This window comes from Macrobrachium rosenbergii, chromosome 14, assembly GCF_040412425.1.
Source record: "Macrobrachium rosenbergii isolate ZJJX-2024 chromosome 14, ASM4041242v1, whole genome shotgun sequence".
Classification (NCBI taxonomy): domain Eukaryota; kingdom Metazoa; phylum Arthropoda; class Malacostraca; order Decapoda; family Palaemonidae; genus Macrobrachium; species Macrobrachium rosenbergii.
Window position 1 is genome coordinate 26,928,178 of NC_089754.1, and position 25,000 is coordinate 26,953,177.

At 36.9% G+C, this 25,000-nt stretch overlaps 1 protein-coding gene across 8 annotated transcripts in view; it reads right to left on the minus strand.

Moving 5' to 3' along the window:
- LOC136845831 (steroid hormone receptor ERR2-like) overlaps positions 1 to 25,000 on the minus strand; it is a 345,697-nt gene that overhangs the window by 17,095 nt on the left and 303,602 nt on the right. Inside the window, exons 1-2 of one of the 8 annotated variants that reach the window (XM_067116223.1) lie at positions 3,538 to 3,727; positions 1,292 to 2,159 (exon numbers count right to left, since the gene is read on the minus strand). The exons of 6 other annotated variants lie outside the window; for them this stretch is intronic. In XM_067116223.1, coding sequence (XP_066972324.1) covers positions 1,292 to 1,405 — 114 coding nt within the window. In that variant the 5' untranslated portion in view covers positions 1,406 to 2,159; positions 3,538 to 3,727. Of the gene's footprint in view, positions 1 to 1,291; positions 2,160 to 3,537; positions 3,728 to 25,000 lie in introns of those variants that run through there. One more of the 8 variants, XM_067116225.1, reaches the window with a different exon arrangement.

Genomic DNA, 25,000 nt, shown 5'->3' on the forward strand with positions numbered 1-25,000 from the left:
GGTTCGCGTTCTTTCTCTGCGTTGACCTGTTAAAACTAGCTAAGAAAACTGCGTTAGTTTACCGTCTTTCACTCTTATTCTTCATTTTCTTGCTTTCTACGTACTGAATGACCTAAATACCCCAATGGCTTTTAGTCTCTGAGGCATGTTTCCACATAAATAGTTGCAAAACTCATAAATTTCTCTCTTGGCTTGAGACGGCAATGAGGAAAAAAAAAATTATTGTTTTTAGAAATAAAGATGGCAAATTTAATAATTAACGACCTTGAAGAATTATCCAGTATCTGTGCAACTGTCTCTCGGCTATAATGTATTATTGATATGTGACACTGAGATGATAATTTTTTCATTATTGTTATCTATAGGACAAAAATTAAAGGAAAACTGGTAACTCATAGCCAGAAAAAAAACTAAGCTCATTTGATAATCTGTTACTTTTTGCAACATTTTCCAGTAATCTATACGAATAACTCACGCTTGTCATCATGAAAAAAATTATTTATAACCCAGTGTTCTAACACAATATAACTGAAATATTTCTATCCACTTTGAAAAATAAGTACTTCATTCGCCCTTACAAAGAAATCTTTCGGACAAAGTTAACCTTACTCACTTTTACGATAATTTAATTACACATAACACAAAAACCCGACACAGCTGTCAACGATAACAGGTTGTTTTGGCATCAAGAGCCTGGGAACATTTAGCCGACCACTGCTCTGCGTTCGTTGCATAGCTACATAGCTAAACATACACACGTCCCATTGTGCACAAAAACTGCAAGTATGTAAACTTTTCTTTAATTTAACGATTCATTTATAATCAATTGTCTTCTTCTTCTTCTTCTTCCGAGAGAGAGAGAGAGAGAGAGAGAGAGAGAGAGAGAGAGAGAGAGAGAGAGAGAGAGAGAGGAATTCATACTAGAGAAAAGACGCTTTAGTTTGCCAAAAATGTGCATGGCGCGAGACTCCTCTAACGCGAATATTTGTTTGATTAGGTTGATGCCGGCGGTAATAACGACACTGCAGGTAATCACGGCGGTACTGGTGATAATGAAATGCTAAGGAATATGATAATACTGTTAATGTTTCATAGGAAATGCTGCAGTAGCTTCTAACTAGTGACAGTAAGGTTAACTGGATATTTTGCGGAAAATTAGGGGAGCATGCGTGTTCACATCAAAATAGCAAAACGACAAACGTTTAAGAAGCAATTACTCTGTACTCTTCGGGGCTGAAATGAAAGTGCCTCTCTTTAGCTTATGGGAATGGGCTGCGACACCAGCACTTACCAGACACTGGGAAGAAGACACAATCATCACATCTTCTCTGACTAAGGTCTCCGGAGAGTCCGTCGCAAAGGTGAGGAAGTCGTCTAGTTCCTGTTTCATCCTCAGTTGCTTCATGAAGGACGCCACAGTGTAAAATATCCTCACTACACAACTTCACTGAGAGGAGAAGGGGGAGAAGAAAAGGAGGACTAAGAGGAGGAGGAGGAGGAGAAGAAAAAAAGGAGAACTATGAGGAAGAGGAGGAGGAGAAGAAATGGAGGAATAGGAGAAACAGGAGGGCGAAAATAATAAAGGACTAATATTCAAGGCAATTCTAGTCCAGGACGGCTCACAGATTTTCCTCTTGCAGCAGAAGAAACCAGACTTGCAGGGTCTCCCACGGCGTTGGAAGAAAATTGATGACTTCACAAAGTCAGTATACAAATTCACTTCTTTCTTCACAGCAAGGCTTGCTCTGCCTTTTGCTTTCCGGTAAATTTACAGATCCGTGTGTATCATGGTAAGCATAAAGGATCAGTTTTAATGTCTATTTTCTTCTCCTTTGATAAGGTAAATAGCTTTGCTCTAACCCTGACAAAATAAAGTATTTCTTGCTCGAACTTTAGCGAAATAAAGTACTTCTTGTTATCTCTATTGTTTGCAGCAAATATTTATCTTCTTACAATCTCACCCATTCCTATTTTACCCACTTCACTTTCGAAAGATTTCTGTCCTGATAAGAAGATAAATATCACTACTTTAGGACCTGATTCTCTCCTTTCCATTTCCTGTCTGCCCTGCTTGTCATTCAGATTGACAGGACAGTTGTCCACTCACAGTATCAAGCAAACAAACAAGGGGGTTTTTGTCTCAAGTTCAGTTTATTTCCCTGAAAAATCAATTTCAGAATAACATTTCAAGCCTTCCAATGCGCGTCAATCATATGAACGAATATAAACTGATGTTGGCATCAATAAAAAAAGATTCACAATAATGTAATGTACCACTGCGATTATAACCACTGATTATGAGCTTGGAAATCCAAATACCAAACATACTGTCAGAGAAAAGGGAACTTCTTGTTCTCATGTGAACTCCTTTTCTTGAGGAACCGTCCCAAAATAATTCCGAGTTTTTTATGTAAACCCTCAATTGTTGCCAAAACAGGCTTTTAAAATCGCTGTAATATGCAAGAAACATTGCACATATATGTGTATATATGTATGTATTCTATGTATACGTGTGTGTACATATAAGTATATAAGATTTACATATGATTCATGCATTTAGAAAATAATTATGTATCAATGATAAACATATGTCATCTCGACGCTGCAATCTCCACATTACAATAGCACAGAACCCGTTCACGATTCAAAGTTTTTATTCGAAATTTTTTGGAAGTTTCTAGACAATTCTAACTGTAAATCATTTGCACAACGACAACGATTTCTTTCGAAATGATTAACACTGTCTGCTCTTAGTTGGTACAGTATTTACAGCGGATGATGTACAAGGCATAAATCACAGTGTATGTTCTTCGCTCACCCCGGGAAGTAACAGGTGGCATATGCCTCTCCTGTACTTGAGCCCCTCAATGTATTTCACAACGAGACAGGAAATCGTCTCGAGAGTTCGTTTATTTACCGTACCAAGTTGGGCTTGTTTTTGTTTACATCTGATGGGTCCACGTACTATTTACGCATTTGGATGTGTTTATGAAGATTAACTGCTCACTGCACGAAAGAGAGGTGGGAAAATACATGTATTTTTCAATCAATGTATGTGCTTGCATGTATTACTCTTAAAAATATGCACTGATAATACTAATGTTCAAATATGTAGGAATAATCGAGTGTATGCCAGCTAGTAAATTAAAATATTTACATACAGTGTTTGTACACATTAAAGAATACATAATAAAATACAAATCCATGCAATAAATGTATGTATGTATGTATATATATATATGTATATATATATATATATATATATATATATATATATATATATATATATATATATATATATATATATATATATATATATATATATCCACTTAGTCATATACTGTAAGTTTTCAAACCAAGGGATAAAACCATAATTCGGTCTCGAATCTCGACTCTGTATTACTGAAACCTAAACTAACTCATTCTTCGGCAATGTCTTTGGCAATAAATTAAGGAAACTCTTCGTAAATTATAACTTAATTAATTAAGTGAAAACTCTATGAAAAGCGATAAAGCATCAAAAGAGACGCGACTGACACTAACGAAAACGACGGATTCACTTTTTTTCTGTCTCCGCGTTACGAGGCCGAAAACTACATAAGTCAGTCCCCAGCAGCACCGCAGACGAACCACTCACGGCCGAGTCACTGTACAGACTGAAAGCGGGCTGCAGACTGCCGCCCGTAATGGCGTGGCACCCGGATGGCTCCCATGCCCTGTCACAAGCACCGTTTGCCTACAATAAAATACAGGCGCGTAAACGCACATTCAGATATGAACACATGAGTGAGTGCGCCCCACACCAGGGCCTAACCAAGTTTTCCAGAAATTTTTGAGCGTAAATATGTTCGCCACCACTTACAAAACTGGCAACAAGCGTTTTTACTTATAAACACTACTGCTCTGCAAACGAATGTGTCTGTGATGGCTTTTACAGAAATATATATAAATACGAGCGTGTGTGATCGCAAGCTAATACAAAAAAAAAAAATATTAACATGTTTGCACGCATAATGCCATGGAAATGCAATGTAGAAATCAATTAGATTTGAACCGTAAAACATTACTTCGCCCTGTGACTGTAGACTATAAATACATCGCAGAGAAGTGAAACGGAACATTCACAAGCAAGACATGAATCACTGTTCTGAAGTCTTCGACTGGCATGATCAGGTGCAAGCAATACAAATAATGAGAGCGCCCAAAGAAAGAAAAGCTGTAATGTTAGCCAAACCCCAGCCAAAATAAGAGAAATAATTGGGAGAATTGGCTAGATTTTTTTACGGTAGTTGCACAAGTGAAGGGAACCAGGTGGGTTAGGTATTTATGGGTCCTTGTGGGGTTGTACGTTCCTGTGACCACCTTTAAAGCTTAGCATAATCCAACATACAATGAAAAGTAATATGAAAGTATAAAATAATGGAGCCATGACCTATATCTTATTCTCATCTTGAAAACAAGTAACATTTATGTCACAAGATGTATTTACTCCTCTCACCCATGAAGTGAAGACGACCTTTGCTCATGTAACGCCAGTTTATTATCTAATCTAAGTCAATTAATCATCTAAATTAAGAAAGGAAGTCTTCATAACATTAATCCGAACTTACAAACTAGGTGTTCATCCTGAGAAAATACTACACAACGGTTACTGGTGCATTCAAACTTCAGCCACTAACTCGTGGATGACCCCTTGTGCAGGCAGCTTCCACCCATAACATTAGCCACTCAACACTACACAGAGGGACCATCAACAGCGCGTCGAACTCCCCTTCATACAGCGCTCCATTTAACTTTACAATGCATACACTCACACTTTAAAGGTCTCATTTTCCTTCTCTCCCATAACACTTCCGAATCATACAGTCTTTCTCCAACCAAACCTAGTCCATTCTTTGGACAGGGCCAGTTCACCTCAAAACACTCTAATCCATCCTTTGGCCTAGTGCAGCAATTTTGTGACTTGGCATATATCGATATTTCTCATTTTGATTTTATTCTATCCCTGATCCATAAGCACTCTACACCTCCACTGTTCTTCACCTATCAGTCACTCTTGTCATCTACCTTAGTTTCTCAATGGAAATCCTACCAAGTAATGCTATGTAATTATATTTACACCCTTCTATACCTTGATCTTTAAAAAGACAGATTATTTATTCCCCTCATCCTTGTCCATGTGGCCTTTCCTCACCCAACCATACCTTACAGACCCTGGCCATCCACTCCATCACACCATCATCACTGTATCATACCACCTCACTTGGAATCCCATCAACTTCTCGTGCCCCTCTCTTCTTAAACCTTGCAATAGTTCCCCTTCATCCCCAAGAGTTAATTCTTCCTAGAGTTATTGCTCACCTTCTCCCCTTCTACTATTGTTGGTCATATTCTCTCTCTCTCTCTCTCTCTCTATATATATATATATATATATATATATATATATATATATATATATATATATATATATATATATATATACATAAGCAGATAAGTTGATATAAAGGAACGGGCGCATCCCAATGAGTAAGACGATCACGCCACTTCGCATTTAACGCCGAAAGATTGGCTTGGGCCGTATCACGCTCAAAGCTCGTGATGTGGACGTGAGTGAGGAGCCCTACTATGGGTGGCACAGGTGAGCCCGGTTATGAGTGCCGGGTAGGAGAAGAATGTCACGTGAAGGTATAAATAACACAATAGGCGAGAGAGAGAGAGAGAGAGAGAGAGAGAGAGAGAGAGAGAGAGAGAGAGAGAGAGAGAGACTGATTAGTGAAATAAGTTTCTTTCTCTCGTACATCCCTTCCCTAATCAAAATATATAAAACTTTTTAACACAACAGTTTCGACACATAACTTTAAGTCAACACTTCAGTAACAGAAGCATAGATAAGAAAATATACTGTAAGTCTCGAAACTAAAGCAACTGTGCCTCTGGACGGTATGAGAAAGTTTGTTTGCTAAAACAGTAGATCACTTAATCGCTGCAACATCGCTATGTAGGAGGTGAAGAAAAATTTGATTCACAGCCAAAATGTTTACGCAAAACCTATTATGTAAACGCAAGACAGCAGGGTGGAACTAGCATCAACCTGAATTTTCTAAAAGGTCTTTAAAGTTTTTAACAGAGAGAAATATTAACAACTGACGAAATGGACTACGAAGAAGAATAATTATACACTGCAAATCAATTAATTCAGCAATCATAAATTGGCTTCCAGGAAAATATTACTTCATAAACGAGAGAAACAGGCCGAGATATTATATCATGGCCATGTAATACGAGGCCATTGCCGTGACAGCTAGCGAGTTGTATGCAGAAGGCCATCAAAGTGCTTGACCTTACTGAAGAACATGATTCTGTAAAACTACACAGTAGATTGACAGCAGTAAATATCATCATGCTACGTTGAATTACATTATTTCAATGAATCTGAGTTGTATCCGAGACTGTGTTAGGTGAGATATGTACTGGACGTACTAACACAATTAATATAAAATTAACTGCTTTTATTTCTCCATGCAGAAGATTATATACTATTTTATAAAAATCTACCGCAAATGTTTTGTTGCAGTCATGATCATCCTCAGGACTGGTACGGGTCACCTTTTACGCCATGGAACGGGAGAATCCCTTCAGGGATCCTTTCACAAGAAAAACATTTTCTAAACTACTTTTATTTTTGTCCGTGCTACCAAATATTCATGCTTGACCACAATGTCCTTTCTAGAAGAATCACATGTTTTTCAGGAGCTTACCAGCATGGTGCTGGGGCAACTCAACCGAGATAACTTGGTACAAATTTGCTCTAAACTGAAATTAACAATTAATGTCAAAGAAATGAATACACAAATATACACAGTCTTACACATTTTAGTGGTCATTCAGTGGTGATACTAGGGAGCTTTCAGGTGTTAGATCCAACCGATGTAGTTGCAGACAGACCCTGCTTCCCTACTGGCTACTGACAATTCATACTCCAACCCTTTCTCCTGACTGCACTAAACCAGACGCATAAATTATATATATATATATATATATATATATATATATATATATATATATATATATATATATATATATATATAATTCCACAAATATTAGCCCACATACATCATTTAATATCCAATTCACCATACCTCCGGAAAAACTTTCATCCAAATGGACTCATAATTGATAAGTGCTTCGTCAACAGTGGGATTCGAACCGCTATCTGGTTTATAAACAACGATGTACGGTGACTTTTGACCACTGAGCCATCAAGAGAGGTGTATGCAAATGGCATACATACATACATACATACATACACACACACACACACACACACACACACACACACACACACACACACACACACACACATATATATATATATATATATATATATACATATATATATATATATACATATACATATACATATAAAGATAAAATCCACGAAAGAAAGAGAAACAATGGAGTGCTGCAAGGCCTTTCAGCTTACGGTCCTTTCAGCAGATACTGCTAAGTAAAAGACTATAAGGTAACCCACTACCTGGTCCAAAGTCCAAGTCTAGCATCAACCATTTTCTTGATTACTTTAATCTTATATGAAGGTATGTAGGATTTGATGTAGCGTCTTCTGTAAAAAAAATATATATAAATGTAAATATATATTTTTATATATATATAAAATATAAATTTATGTATATACATTATATATATATATATGTATATATATATTTATACGTTATGTGTGTGTGTGTATTGTGCTGCTTGTGAGAAAAAGCAAGAGATGAAATAATAATTTAAAAAAGTGCCAAGAAAATCTGTAAAAAAAACTGAAAAAATTATTCGAAACAAACCTGTTTCGCAATGCACTTGTTAAAATAATGAAACCTAGCCAGCACGCCGCAAAAAGCGCGCTGCTTCAAGAATGAGGAGGAGTTTCTTCCACACAGAAACAAAATTATGTGTGCCATACCCTCAACGTCCCGAAGAGGACGTTGGTTCCCATAGAAATTTCACGACAAATACAGATCGTAAAGAGCGTTCTTTTGCGTGTAGCTCTCAGCCAATGGCGCTTGCTAATAATACTCCCACGGGAGGTGCCAAAGGATCTGTGTGTGTGTGTGTGAGAGAGAGAGAGAGAGAGAGAATATGTTGTGTAAGATGTAAACATTCCACCGTGAGTTGGAGACAGTGTTTAGAAAATGGTCATATTTTCCTTGTTCATGAATAACTGCATCTCATTCCTCTTGGCAAGGCTGGTAAAAACTAACAGCGTTTCACTTTCTTTCTTTTTTCTTACCGGGATTTACTGTAAACGGATAAAAAGGGAAACTGATCAGAACTAGCGATTAATAAATATTCAAAGGAAACCTGAAGTAATATTATAATGCATATATATATATATATATACACATTATATATATATATATATATATATATATATATATATATATATATATATATATATATATATATATATATATATATATATATATATATATATATCCCATTTTATATATATATATATATATATATATATATATATATATATATATATATATAAAATGGGATAAAAAAATCATGAATGACGATTACTCTCGCAAAAGACCTTCCGTTTGATGGAATGTTTTTGCTGGCGTACCGAGCACTAATGATGTCCACTGGCTTTCTCTCTCTCGCCTACAACTCGACAACAGCTGAATAACAGCTAGGTACATAATTCACCGCTTAAATCAATGGATGCATACTGGATTTACAAGGAACGATCCCACACAACTCCTAGACATTCAATTTGTAGGCTGAGCACGTTACCACAGCACTACAAGACCGGAGAGGGAGGTGTGTGTGTGTGTGTGTGTGTGTGTGTGTGTGTGTGTGTGTGTGTGCACTATGAATAAAAATACACTTTTTCTCGTCTTGTGTGTAAAAACTGATGCTCGTTAAGAGGCCTGCCCAGAACAAAAACAACAGATGAGACTGCCAGAAACTCAGTCATTCTTTTATACAGATGCCTCTCTTCATTTCAAAACTATTTTTATTCATTGGAATTTAAAAAAATTATTTTTAATATTCTGTTAGGTTTCAACAACTGAACTGCTGTATATCAGTCATTAATGTGACGCAAATGCAAAATATCACTTTAAACCCAAAAACAGAAAACTTGCCCTCACATTCTGTTTAGAGTGACTGATGCGTCTCCAGGTCTTTCTTATTCTAAAACTTATTCAACCATGGAACGCAGGTTTTATTCACCTTGCATATTTGTACAAGCTAAACTCTTCATTTTTCTGCCATTATTTTTCAAATGTTGACAATCATATTCTCTTTTCCCAAACCAGCAGATTAAACTTCTTTATTTTACACAAACATTTATATTTCCACTAACTTTCCAACTTCTCGCCGCTGCCAATCGCATCCTTTCTCTCATAAAATAAACTTGAAAACACATCTTATTCTAGATTTCTTTGCTCATCCATAAAGGCTCTAAGATGTCGGAATAACACAGTTACGGGGAACTTATCTTTACTTATAATCTATCACTTTCCCGTGTATGGTCATACACATTCATTCTCCTGTATCATGATAAAAACCCCTAATTTTTATCATGTCCACATTACGAGACTGCATGTGGAATGCAACTTCAGGACCTGGAATAAGCAAATTAGAAAGAGTAAAACCATTTTAACTTCGATTTTTTGAAAACTTCTTTTCACACATGCACAGACACTGCAATCCTCAGCTGTTTTAATCAGAAACCGAAGCTAAATCGTCATATCTATCTATCTGTCTATCTATATACATATACACACACACACACACATATATATATATATATATGGAATATACACAGCACATCACATCACAGAGGACTCTACACCTTCGACAGTTTGAATCTAATCAGGAATAACCAGGGTGTGTAAAGAACTCTCTGTATATGCGAAAAACAGTGATAAAAGTTATATGTGAAATTCATACAAATCAGCACGTACAAATATACGCGTTCCTATATTTATGAGGTTTGTATGATTAAATATATATTTACAAAAGAGCATACAACTCTGGTGTGCGTACATAAAGACAAATTATACACTGCAGTTATCAATACTTTATGCAGTTATCAATACTAAAGTAAATAATGCGAAATCATTGTTTACAAAACATAACATAGGGCTTTGGAATCTGCATTTCACGCATGATGATCCCTCCTGAGACCATATCTGCTTATAATGTTTTGACTGACTAACAGGATTAAGGCATCGGTCTTGGACATTGAACATGAAAGTCAATATCCATAAGGCAATAGATTGGCTTTGTTGCCAACAAGCGAACGCTAAGCTCTTGCCAAGACGTAAACAACGTGGGAAGCAGAGCTCTTCTCGGTACTTAGCAATTATAGCTTCTGTATCGAACATTACAGAGAATTTTCTTAAAAGTAACCGAGCTTGACTTTGGGGACTTTTTAATCCCATCTCGCTATCTGAACACAGGAGGGTCCGCCTCTTGTTCAGAAAGTTATATTCTTTAATAAGGAGAAAAAATACATCTAAATTTCAATTCGACCCTCTTAAAATCCCTGCCTGGTCAGAAAAGACTAGCCTTTACTAAGCTAAGGCCAGATGGTTTTCTAAAGATTTCGGATCTAAATATAGTTCAACACTTCTCTAATGATACTATAAAATCAACCCACATCTAGAAATATTCTTGTGGTTTTGCACATAATGTCTAGCTTGCACACCATGCGAACCTTAGCCCAAGCACGCACGCACACACACACACACACACACACACACACACACATATATATATATATATATATATATATATATATATATATATATATATATATATATATATATATATATCTACATATATACACACACACACCATTTGATCATTTCCATGGTACTTGTGTCCAAACACCACAATTAGCTAAACTCGTCTTCAAAATACTAACGCACAAGCGGACAGAAGTATTGACAGAGAGATATGTATAGTAGAATAACAGATATTTGGCAGTACTGACAGAGAGATATGTATAGTAGAATAACAGATATTTGGCATTCTTAGAAAACTGCTTCAACAATATATACCCCCTACTGACTACAACCATCTTTCCCCTAACAGCATTCCTATCGATGGAATTACAGAGGCCACCACTATGGTTCTAGCAAAAGTAGAGAACTGATTATTTTCTTCTTGCATGATGTTTGTGAGACAAGAATGTCAGCTATTTTTATTGTGAACGTCGTAATCAAGTCATCTGAAAGGTCTTCAGTACTGGGATAAGCACGTCAAATATGAAGTCTCTACCTCTTCTGATTAAAAAGTTAAGGCCAGGGGGGGTTAAGTTTTGTACAGACAGACAAATTCATTAGTGATGGTCTACCTTTGTCCAGTGTTTGCAATTCCTTCAAATGGTAACTGTCGTAACCTGCTCATTCTGAAAACTTTCACCATGACAGTATTAAAGTAAATTATTAATATGCATGCCGCGCTCGGGTCAGGAAAAATTGCTGGACCCATCTACCATTAGCTGACTTCTAGATGCCTCCACCTATTTCTTCAGGATAGCTATTAAGTTTGTAGTACCATCCACTGCAAGTAACGTGCATGTCGTCAATGTACAGATGGACATTTTCGACTTTTCTAGTGAGATGTGGGTTGAGATTAATGAGAATGGTTTGAAAGTCAGGGGTTTCTCTCACTGGAATGTGTATGAACTCCAGAAAAAAGGTAACAATTTACTAAAGTTCCTTTCCGACAAAAGGAGATGAACGGCATGTACTGTTCCTGTTCTTTCCAGGTAAGCTGAGAAAGCCATGCCATCTTCGTGGATCACATTATCATCTATCATTTCTTTATTATTGGTGGTTTAATCAGTCAAGTATCGCTAATTATGTAAATAGCACTTCCCTTGATGTCGGCCACGTGATGCAACACACAGTGATTCATATCTCCCTTATGCATCCACTGGTTTTTCTATACATGCAAATGTATGCACTTGTGATCAATAGTTATTTTAGACCTTAACCCTAACATCCCTCCCAGAAGAAAAAAAAAAAAGGAAAGGAAGAAAAGGAAAGATGGAGCACGGAAATCGACCTTTCGAAAGAAAGCGGGAAATCAGCGCATAACTTTCGGGTTAATTCCTTAGAAATAGAAACCCCACGGATGCCAAAACCTTTTCCTTGTGACCTACACTGACTCAGTGAACAGAAAGTCCCTGAAGATTATTAGATTCTGACGAAAATGCCAACAGATCGTAATGCCATTTTTTATCAGAGGCCACTGTAAGACTGAAAGTGATCAGGCGGTGTTTCTGGAACCTTAGGTTGAAAAATGGTATGAGTACAGCATGCGCCAGTGTTTAAATGTGCTGCAGCAGTTAATACATCATAACCATTTGCCAATTCAAATGTGGAGTAATATAATGAAAACGTTAATAAAAATTGGCAACTTAGAAATCTGGATGATAAAAATACTAAACGATACAGATAAGAGATTACCAGACTCATGAGAATATGACGATACGAATAATAAAATTCGAAAGTGTTTTTGATATGGAAAAAGTGAACAAGTAAAAACGACCGCGCAGCAAAAACGAAGTTACGTAAAGGAGGTCGGACGCACGGCCCGAAATGTTGAGGCAGGGCCTGACTATCGATTCTGTCAACTAGGAAACGACTCGCCCTTGGCGATGGCGATACGCTTCAGTGCCCTTTTGTCGTTTCTCCTTATTTCTATCACACATGCATATATATATATATATATATATATATATATATATATATATATATATATATATATATATATATATATATATATGTATGTATATATACACACACACACACACATATATATATATATATATATATATATATATATATATATATATATATATATATATATATATATATATATATATGAGATTAACCCTTAATAACGTGTTCCATTAATAATCTGTTGATATTGAGATCTTGCTTGTTACTGACCAGCTTGTAAAGTGGATATTAAATAACTTATGTATAAAGTCTCTTCGTAGAAAAATAAACATGATTAGAAGCCAGTTAAAAAAGTTGTTGAAGTAAAAAAAGGAAATGTGTTACGAAACTGCTAGGACGTTTGAAAGTGAATGGTCGGACTTACCTAAGCACATGTCCCTGAGACAACAAACGCACACATACACAGACAAACACACACACACACACACATATATATATATATATACATATATATATATATATATATATATATATATAATATATATATATATATATATATATATATATATATATATATATATATATATATATCACACAAATCTGGCAGATTCGATGCACACACAAATTGTAGTTTTTGAGAACTTTCTTTAGTTTGTATTAATCACATCATCAGGGAATTCTATAGAAAATTAAATAAATAAAGTTGGATTACGTTTTCACTAAAAATCTATAAAGGCTGTTAAAAATTACATATAAACACACGGACACATTACACAAGCCATTAAGTTTTGTTAACAGAGAAACAAACAAAGACAGTAATAACTTATAAAAAAAAAAAGCAAGACGCTCACCTTACAATAAACGATTTGCATTGTAAGGTGACTGTCTTCTTTTTTTTTTATAAGTATATTACTGTCTTTGTTTGTTTCTCTGTTATTGGAAAGAGAAAAAGAATTTTCTTAAAATAGACAATTTTTTATTCCTTTTTTTATTTTGAGGGTTTTGTGATTTTGCTATTTTTAATGTGCTCTTGTGTAACCATATGTGTCCGTGTGTAACGTGATTTTAAGCTTTGTGTGTATGTATTTAAGTGTGCTCTTGTGTATGTAATTTTTAACACTTTATAGATTTTTAGTGACTAATGTTTTAACGTAATCAGTTTTAGCTGTTCAGTACTTTTATTAATTTATTTAATTTTCTATAGAATTCTGATGATGTGATTATGAATCACGAAACGTAGGAAACAGTTGACTCCAGAGTATTCCTGCCCTTGACTAATTTGTGTATATATATATATATATATATATATATATATATATATATATATATATATATATATATATATATATATATATATATATATATTTGGTTCCTTTTGAACGTATTATACTGTGTATCTTGCAGTTTCTACATCATCTATAATGTAAAAAAGCATAACCTTTTGTACCTAGAATTGTATGTAAAGCAAGTAAGTGGTAAGTGCAGAGCATTCTTTTCAACATACAGCAAAATTTTTCACTGGATATGTCACAGAGATATAATTACTTTACTTCAATTAACCAGTTAAGTATGCACAAGAAAAGCATTAGGATAATCATTGGTTTGATTATGGTATGGAAATAATCATCATAATATTACTACTACTACTACTACTACTACTACTACTAATAATAATAATAATAATAATGATAATTATTATTATTATTATTATTTTACCTGAACAGATTTACCAAAAAAAAAAAAAATCAGTATTCCTCACACTTTGAGGGAAGATGATATAAATGGCACCTCTTATCTTTCCAAGATAATGAAAATCTTGTCGAGAGCTGAAAAGAATTGCTGGAGCACCATTCTACGGCATCTAAATAAGAGAATTTGCGTTTCTTTTTCACTGAAGCATCAGAATGAACCTCTTGGCACACTTTGGACTCACGAGGATGTTACTTTACAATGAGAGAGAGAGAGAGAGAGAGAGAGAGAGAGAGAGAGAGAGAGAGAGAGAGAGAGAGAGAGAGAGAGAAGGAAGTCTTTGCTGCTATGCCCGTTATTCAGTTCAAGGGAGTGGAGGCAAGGCTTTACAAAAAAAATAAATAAATAAATAAAAAAATAAAAAAAATAAAAGGCGGGGAGGGAGGTGGTCTTGCAAATTCTCTGAGCTAACCTACAATGACCACGTTTATCCAGGTGCCATTTATCTGTGTCCCTTTGCATTTCACATGAGCAAATTAAGAGATTTGGGATTTAAATAATTTATTGCCTTCACTGGGCCGCACGGCAAAGCCTGACTGGAATCCATCTAGGTTATGACTTCTCCAGTTGTTTGTCTAACTTTACTAATGGTCCTTCTTCTTCTTCTACTTACTGAACTTGATCTTAGGTCTACTACCGATTATTATTTCATTAATCTATCCAGACATACTCGAAGAAAACCTACAATAACAATAATTTCAGCTATCGAAAAGTTATAGACCGCATTCAAGTCAGCTACATTACCCGCGCGCCAATCTGAAACGAAAATAAGTTCCATTCAGGACGGGGCAAAGTCAGTAAATCTACCCCAACAGAGAAGCGAGAAATCCTTCAGTGTGACCTTCCTTTCGGTCGTTTGATTTCTTTGACCCGATGACCCTCACGACGGAAATACTGTACACTTTCGACCAAAGATTCGAACGCTTCGTTGCCTTCATATCTACGCTGAAACAACAACAACAACTGCAACAACAGCGAAATCACATGTTCTTCCACTCCCCTCGGCTAGTTGCTAATTCAGTTCCCCTGCAGTGTTCTCTCTCTCTCTCTCTCTCTCTCTCTCTCTCTCTCTCTCTCTCTCTCTCTCTCTCTCTCTCTACGTTTTTCGCGCTAACCTGTGAATATTTATGAATTATTGTATTTTTATTTCTATATATATATATATATATATATATATATATATATATATATATACATATATACATATACACATACATATACATGTATATATACAGCATATAAATGGCAGTGAAGTAAAATAGTACATTCACAAATATTTACAAGTCAACACGAAAACTCTGATGGCTTTTGAATATTCTCCGCATTGTAAATATGATGAGTTATCGATATATATATATATATATATATATATATATATATATATATATATATATATATATATATATATATATATATATATATATATATTTATACCGGCTTAATAGTTAGTAATCCTTGGTAATTCCTTACAACTGGCGGGAAGATCTTTCTTTTATTGTCAACATGCTGTGGCAAAATCATTTACAATCACTTGTAATCGTTTACAGAAACTTTGAAAAATGTAATGTTATTTCAAAGTAGATTACTAGACCGGATGTCTGAAAAACTTTACGGTTTCATCCTTGGTGCAGGATAAATACAGAAAGCAAAACAAAGATTATTTACACAAAGTCTGGGAGAAGAAATTCTAGAAGTATCCAATCAGAGCACAGGAATAAGATTAATGGGAATGACAAGCCAAGAAGGGGATATTGATGATCGGGCTGGAATGGCGATCTGAGCATTCTCTCTCTCTCTCTCTCTCTCTCTCTCTCTCTCCGGCTGTCCAATCACATGGGTAAGGTGGTAATACTGGGAGATGGTCCGAAAATCAGGGAGGTATTCTGTCTTTGTTTTGTTGGGCAGAGTGCATAGGTCTACATCAGGCCGCCTCTTAACTCTTTTCAAGCATTACCACTATGGGCTGTCTCTGGACAAGGGCCCATCCTGGCATAAGGCTGACTTATTATAAATTAACCACCATGGAGGTGTTTTTCATACTGCAGGTTCACTGACGAGGTTCCTTTTATAATTTACGAGTATAAGGCCTTGTAATGGAGAGGTACCCTGTGTTTCTTTATGGTCTAGTATTTCTGTCTATGCAACTAATTGGTCTATTGTGAGACGGAGGCTATGCTTATCCCGGTGGTGACTCTTGATGGGACTGTCTTGAAGGTGGGCTTTTAGTCTCCTTTACAGGCAAGTCCTGATTATCTTAATATATGAAGCTTAGTGAGGTCCACACGCCCTACTTAAAAAGTTGTTTACATGCTACGTTGGTCCTTTGCAGCTCAGCTGCGGAGGAACGACATTATTCTTCAGGAAGAGATGCAACATCTTTTTTTGATTGATTGTAAATGACTGTATTTATGCCAATCAACTTGGATGGACGTTGGCAGCTATGATATATTTTATAATCACCTCATCCTCTTGTCAGCTCTTGTGATTTGGATTTTGCAGCAAAAATTACCTTGCTTTTATCTTCGCTGTTGTTTGGTTTGCATTCTCCTTGATGCCATACCACTGGTCCATATCTTCCTAAGGACCTTCTCAACGATACTGTATGGAAAGCCATGGTACATGACTTGTTGGGCAGACCGCTAAAGCTCTTCATGGGTAGCAGCCCAATTTCTGCAGTGGGACAGGGAGGGAGTGTCGAATCTATGCACCAGTGGTAGTTGAGAAGCGTAGACCAGATTCTGCGTCAATGGCATCTTTGAGGCATATGAGGGCGCCTTTGTCGGCAATCTTTACGAAGGTATGTTCTACATATTGGTAGTAGATGACGGGGTTGCCTACTTCACGGAACCGCTCTTCCATACGGAATTGTAAGCACACCTCAAGGGGAGATCACTGCTGTTTGTTGTTACATAGTGTCTATAAGCATCTGCAGGGAGTCTTTCTTCGTGGAGATATCAAGAAGGGTCTTCAGTATCTCCTTCAGAACACAGACGGGAAGGGTAGTATCATCATCATATCCCTCATGAGTATGTAGCCGACAGTTCTGGCAACGGCCTCCTTCGTAAAAAGTGACTCTACGTTCTGCTATTCTCCGCCAAGGATAAAACCGTGCAGGTTTTCCAGTGTCCAGCCTAATAAAACGTAATTCATTTTCATCTTCAATGGATGAGGAGATAATTAGATGTACTAGATAGTTCATTTTTGTTAACAGGTATTTGAACCCGATTAAATAATTTTTCATTAACCATCAACCTCCATTCAATTGTTTTGATTTTTTAAGTTGAAATACTCCATCGTAAAGTGATTACTTAAACTGATATATGGAAAATGTAAAAAACTGACCTCTTTAGCCACTTTGCAGTAATTACCAAAAGGAAAACTGTCTCTAAACACTGATAGACCGAAGTTTTAGTTCTCTTTTGTCTTCCCTACTCCTCCTCCTTCTCCGATATGTCAAGGCGAAATGCAATGAATTATATATATATGAAAAGTAGGCAATTTATTTTTCTGTAAAACAGATTAAGAAATAGTTTTTTTGGAGGAGTGGTGGAGGGGGATTTTTATTTGTCTTAAGGTATGTGATTTTTATGTAATTTTTTGTTATCTCTCTTATTTAACTGGGTTCCTTTTTTTTTTGTTGCTACACAAAAATACACCATCGTCAACTGAAACTCTTCCCCTTAATAACGAGCACAAATATATCGATCCAACATTAATAGCCACTTGTCCACGGGTGTTAAAAAGAACACATTGCTATGTAGATGTCCATTTACACGCTGTGTGAGGGTGGCAGAAATAAAAAAAAAAAAAAACTTGCAACATGGGGAAACTAGTGAGTTAATTAAAGGGACAAACAATCTCGTTTTTCTCCATTACTAAGACTGCGTTACTTTTTGTTCCTTGTGGCATCACTAACGAACGCCACTCTCTGGGGTCGGTTCTCTCCAACCTCTGCCACCAGCACGGAAAAATGGCTGAACTGTTTGCATTCTCACGACTTTTTCTCTCCTAAAATGATTTCAAGATGAGGCACTACAATGAGAAGTTTCACATTAATGCACTATACGGAGAAATGATTGAATTGCCTACATTCTCACCACTTTCTTTGTCTTCTACAATGATTTCAAGATGTGGTACTACAATGAGAGGTTTCGCATTAATTCATCATACTGTAAACACGGGCTTAAAAAGGCAATCCACCCTCGAAAGAACGGATGAAGGGACTTTTATTAAAAAATAACTGAAGAGATTGTAACAACTGATTGGATGAGTTCACATGACACTTATCCACCCGTTATTAGAAAAGTTAACAGCCACGCTACTGTGGGGAATAAGATACACAACTCTTCATTTTACTGCCAGTCAGGGAAGATAGACAACGTGAGCGATAGGAAAGACAGTTGGAAGCGAGGACAAAAGAATCAGCTGGTACAGTTTGACTATGACGGTAGCAACAGCTCTCTAAAATTAGGTCAGGCCCGAACTTGTTCAAGGTTTAATTGTGAGATGGTAATGTGATGTGTAAGACCTCACGTTATAACATCTTAAGTCAAATTATACTGACAGGAAGTTTCAATAGTCTTAACGAATCATATAAACCTTTGTTCTGCGAAGGTTTTTGTTATGAACTTGATTTTAAAGAGGAATGTCTAGTGCCACGAATGTTGAAGCTACGGCTACTGCCGCCTCTCTCTCTCTCTCTCTCTCTCTCTCTCTCTCTCTCTCTCTCTCTCTCTCTCTCTCTCTCTCTCTCTCTCTCTCCTCTCCCAGATGTGCCCAATCTGACACTTACTCGTATTCACTAAATCCACAATTGGCACCCACATCTGGCGGTGAGAGTGGCCAAGTTTGAAAACGTTCAAGTGGTTGAGATGGGGGTGGCTGGTTAGTCACACACACACATACAGAGAGAGAGAGAGAGAGAGAGAGAGAGAGAGAGAGAGAGAGAGAGAGAGAGAGAACATCGCATCAGATCAACCAGAAAAGTATGCAATCGACTATACGATATCAGAATAGCAGCATCTTGACACTGCGGCACTACGGAAACCAAACATCTCGGCGTTGCTCCCGTCACAAGTCGCGTCTTACCGAAGCAGCAATAAATAAAAATAAGGTGACAAGGCGTCATAATCATCTGCCATAGTAGCATGTGATGGAATGCGACCTTGTGAATCATCTACAAGTTTTTAATGGCGAAGTGTACCTTAATAAACATCAGGAGGCTAGTATTTAATGGTGACTTTTTTTGTTTAGTTATATTATACTGGCACTAAACATCATAGATGAACTGGCAAATCTGTGAGAAAAACTACAAATATAATTTTTCTTTGAATTCAGATATTTCGAGCAGAAAATCCTTATCAATGTACTTTAATTTATTATAATTCTACCAAGACCTTGTAACATCTCGTTCCGTTATCTCTTGCGATCTCTGCTACTAAGCGATAGTAAACCGTCGCAATGTGCGGAAAAAATAGGAAACATGTGGTTCTCATTACACGAGCGTCCTTTGAACGGCAGCAGTAGATGTTGCAACTTTCAACAGCATCTACTGCAACTTTCAACGGCAAGTAAAAAACAATGTTGCCTTTGTGAAGAGGGCCTTGCTTCAAAGCAGTTCAAGTGCCACCCCGAAATGCCAAAGACAAGCAACTTGGCAACACCGCAGGGCAGCACAGCAACACATCGGCTGCCTCAAGGCTCAAACCGCTGCCAGCATTTGAGAGAATTAAGGAATGCTTCTCTCCTTCCCTCCCTCCCTCCCTCTCACTCTCTCTCTCTCTCTGTCTCTCTCGCTCTCTCTCTTTTCTATCTCTCTCTCCCTCTCTTTCTCTGATTAACCTACCTCAATCAAGAGGTACACTAGGTGACATTACATGGAGAAAGTTGGTGTCACTTCTTGCAAGCAATCGTTTTCTGACAATAGCAACTATTGCAGCAACATGATAAACAACAACACTAATGATAATACTAACATAAGAAAGGAAAATAGCTGCCAGTAGAGTCCTTATACATACATACATACATACATACATACATATATGTACATATGTATATATGTGTGTGTGTGTATTTTTTATTTATTTATATAACGTGATGTCATGAAATCTAATAAGGGTTCCGCAGTTACAGTTATCCCAAGAAGTACCACAACACCTATTTGTATTCCAGCTCATCTTCCTCTTCCTTTCCGCATTGTCAAATTTCTTCTGTATGTCACGTCAGTTATTTCGCTATCCCACCATTAAGATGCACTTCCTCTATGTTAAACCCTTATGAAATTTTGATTTTTTTTTTTTTACTTTTTATTTTCTCCTTTCATTCGGTCTTCGTGCCTGAAACGCGCAACAAAAGTTTCCCAATTCACGCTATGGCTGACCGCAAAATGTTACTAATAATTCTTACACACACACACACAAACAATATATATATATATATATATATATATATATATATATATATATATATATATATATATATATATAATATATATATATATATGTAAATGTATAAAAGACTTTTACTCTTTCTCTTGTCTGGTAACTAAATTCCCATAGTCCATTCACATAAAAAAAAATATATATATAAGGCTCAGTTCTCTCATACCAACACATTTTTTCTACTTCGCAACTAATTCAGTTCTGCGAAGTTCCTATTGGCTTTCCTTGAGAAAAACCCGTCCATTCTTCCCCAACAGAACAGTGCCATTTACAGCAACCCTTCCTTCTGGCTGAGCATATTTATTTTGGGAATAGGAATTAATCTCTCTTACTGATATTTCACATTAGCAATAGATCATCATCAAACTTATGCATGCCATTCCATCTTGCAAACACCCATATTTCTCGTACTAGAAGAATCGACATCTTCTCACACATCCAAGCCCGCGCAACTGCATTAAAGGTATATTTGCACTGTATTTGAATGAATTCCTCAAATGACGTTTTTGTTTTCAATTACACTCGAGTTTCCTAAACTTTTGAGAGCAGTTTTAATTAAATGAATACTTTTCACTATATTTACACCCATCTCAATCCCTTGCAAGAGGGTCGTTCCAAGGGTTTTATTTTCAAGTTCTCAGCAAGATTTTTGGGATGAGGCTGCTAGCCCTTAACTAAAATTTCCCCCCATTGCGACCAACTACAGTCACCTAACTACCAGGTACATGATTACGTTCTTAGGTCAATTAGAAAGCCTGTATGTATGTACATATGTATTATGTAGGTATATATATGTGTGTGTGTGCTCGCGCGTCTGTATGCAAGTGTGTAAGTTTGCCCGTTGGCAATAATCGTGGGGCACTCTATGCAAACACACACTTGAGTGGCTTTTATTTATCATTTGCCAGATAGAGACCAAAGCACAAAGGATTCAAATCCCAATTAACGGAGAAACTAGCATTAAAAATAAGAGTGAAAAACAAAGGGTCTGTGACATCGGGGGTGAAAGTCCTCTCATTGGCCGAAATTGTTACTGTGGAGCTAAAACAGGTGGCATTTTTTTTTTATGAAAAACTAGCTCAAGTAAATCGGGCGATTCGTCTCACTGTGACAAAAGACAGTACATAAACTCAAGCTTGAGGAAAGAATTGGAAAATCAAATGCATGCCTGCTTGCTTGCTTGCTTGCTTGCCAGAGAGAGAGAGAGAGAGAGAGAGAGAGAGAGAGAGAGAGAGAGAGAGAGAGAGAGAGAGAGAGAGTGTTAATAATCACTGCCAGGCTTTCTTCTTCCTCTTGTGCATATTGCGGGCAAGATTTATAAGCGAGCCTGGATGCACCACTACATTGTATCGACGTTATCGAGATACTGGGGGGTGGTTGGAGATCTTCTTACTATATGTACTGCAACTTTTGGACCACTTTGCTGTCGGGAGGGAACGTTGTAACATGCCTTTCCTTTCTCTATGATGAAACGAAGAACCTCCCTTCCCGGTCTCCTTTTCCTCTTCCTCTTCCAACTCGAACTATTAATAGTACCAGGATAAATCTGCGATGCCCTTTCCGTGATGCTGTCTTAGAGGCTGATCCCTGAAGATGTTTCCCTTGATATGAAACTTTGCGATTCTCATTGCATTCTGCTCGGGATCAACCTTTGTGAAACTGACAGAAAATTTTCTCGAGATATTAACACCAATATTTTTCTGAATTTCACCAGGCCGGGAAACCTAACACGTATCTAAAAAGCTACAAGGTAATCACTGTCAACACCATAAATTATCAACATAAAATCATGAAAAAAATTTTGAAATTTGGGCCTTAAAAAAGTAATAATAGAAAACGACAGCGTAATCTGGGATAAGAGGTGAAATGCTCAACTGTGGAGAGCCAGTTGGAATAACAGAAATTACAGCGATCATTAAAGACGACCATGGTCACGATAAAATGCCTCATCACGGCCTGTTATCTTCATGACATTTGAGGACTCAATATTTCAGGTCTTGGCACTTCTCATCCGCTGTCATCAATAAATACGCACGTAGCAGCTCGCATCTCCAAACAAAGTCACAAGGTGACATTCTAGTCAGTCAAGTCAATTTTGGATTAACCAAAAGCAACTGAAACGCTTCAGATTAACCACTCGACAGTATAATCTTAATGGAATGGACTATAACCTTTGCTGTGACTTAATAATAATTTGTGCTGTAACTTACTATTGATTTATGCAGTAAAAGGTTATCAGAATGATCAAAATAATTTTCTCTATAACTCTACCGTCTTTTTATGTATCTTAACTTCCTCTTCTTCCTCTCTGATTCCTTTCCTTTAATCCTTCAAAGACAGTTAGGGTCTAAAGTTAAGTTTTATTTCCTAAAACCTGAAAGACACGGAACAAAAACTAAAGTATCCACAATAAGAATAAGCCTTCAACATAAAGGTAGATCGGTTGGTCGGCTCAGAATAAGGCGGCCTTGTGCCAGCATGGGCCCTTCCACAATGGTGGCCCGTAAATGTGGTAAGGTGTTGAGGAGGCTAAAGGGTCCTGATGATGACCTCTGAACGCTGCCAAGCTAAGTGAGAGAGAGAGAGAGAGAGAAAGAGAGAGAGAGAGAGAGAGAGAGAGAGAGAGAGAGAGAGAGAGAGAGAGAGAGAGAGAGAGAGAGAGAGAGCTATTTACCTGAAAGCGCTTCAGTCAGCAGTATTGTACTAGGCTATATGAACCAATCTACTGTACAAGCTTCAAATATTTGGTGGAAGTGCCCAAATTACGCTGACGAAAACTACCTCAATTAATATCCTGAGAACGGTAATGGCACAAAGTGGAACCTGCGGCGGTAGTTATTAATAAACAGTATCGGGTACGGTGAGCTTAATCCCTGAATGCTCAAGCATGGGATCTCTCAGAAGGCCAGTGCCAAGACATTTGCGATATCTTAGTTTCAAGCAACATAAATAGAGGCCAGAGGACGAAGATCTGCCAATTATCAACCTGCCTCTATTTCCCGTAGGGCGAAGGAACAAAGGAGAGGTAGTACTTGCATGATGGACTAACTTATATGGGGGGTCTCTCGTCCTGCCAAATATACACTTGACTTGAATGTCAACTAACCTTTAGACATACCCAATAAAACATGAGAAACCTGGGTTGGACATAAAATCCCAGAGCCATATAATGGAATTAAAAATGTTGTGTCAATGCTGCATGGAGACAGTGGAATTATCTTTCGGTTTTTTTTATATCTGGGTTACCGTCGTGGAAAGACAAAAGTCAAGGGCAGCAATGAGATATGAAAGTAGTTCAAAGGGATCAACTATTAGATAGTGAGACCAACATTGTAACGAGGGATTCATTGGCACAGTAAAATATCATGTACGAGATAAAAGGAAATAGAGCCACAGAAACGTGACTGTCAGTAAGTACTGACACCTACCAATAAACAAAGACACAGCTTGAATGAGTCAACGGTGAAATGTTTCATACTGTCACCGACGAACTCGGATAAATGGCATCTCAGTTATCCACGTGTGGGTGTATCAAATGTCATTTAGAAATAGAATGAGTCAGATTATGACAAAGAACATACACCAAAGACCAACTGGACTGTTATCTTAGTTTTCAGAAACGCAAAAATTGTCATCCGGTCAACGACGCAGCCTCAGATAAGAAAGAAAAAGGTACCGATCTCAAGCAATTAGGTCCACTGCGAACTTGCTATAACAGTTCTCCATTAATTCTGTTAGGATTTTTCTTCTCTTTGTCGACCCCTACACAATGAATATTGTGGATTTCTTTCCTCGGAGAAAATGAGACGATGCACTCGTCAACTTTTATACAATGGGAAACCAAGTTCTTTTAATTATCAAATAATGACTTAACAAAACTTTCTTACTATATGGGTTGTTTGCTTCGCACTTTTGGCTTATTTAGTACTTGCAATTAACGTGATTTCAAGGGTTACCACGGCATGAATTGCACTGAAGTGCTGATTGCAAACAATAGCTCCGAAATAAGAATGTTTCGTTACTGCTGTGCGACCTACGAGAACGTAGGCAGTAAAAAGAAAGAAAAAAAATACGCATCAAAACAACCACATAAACCGC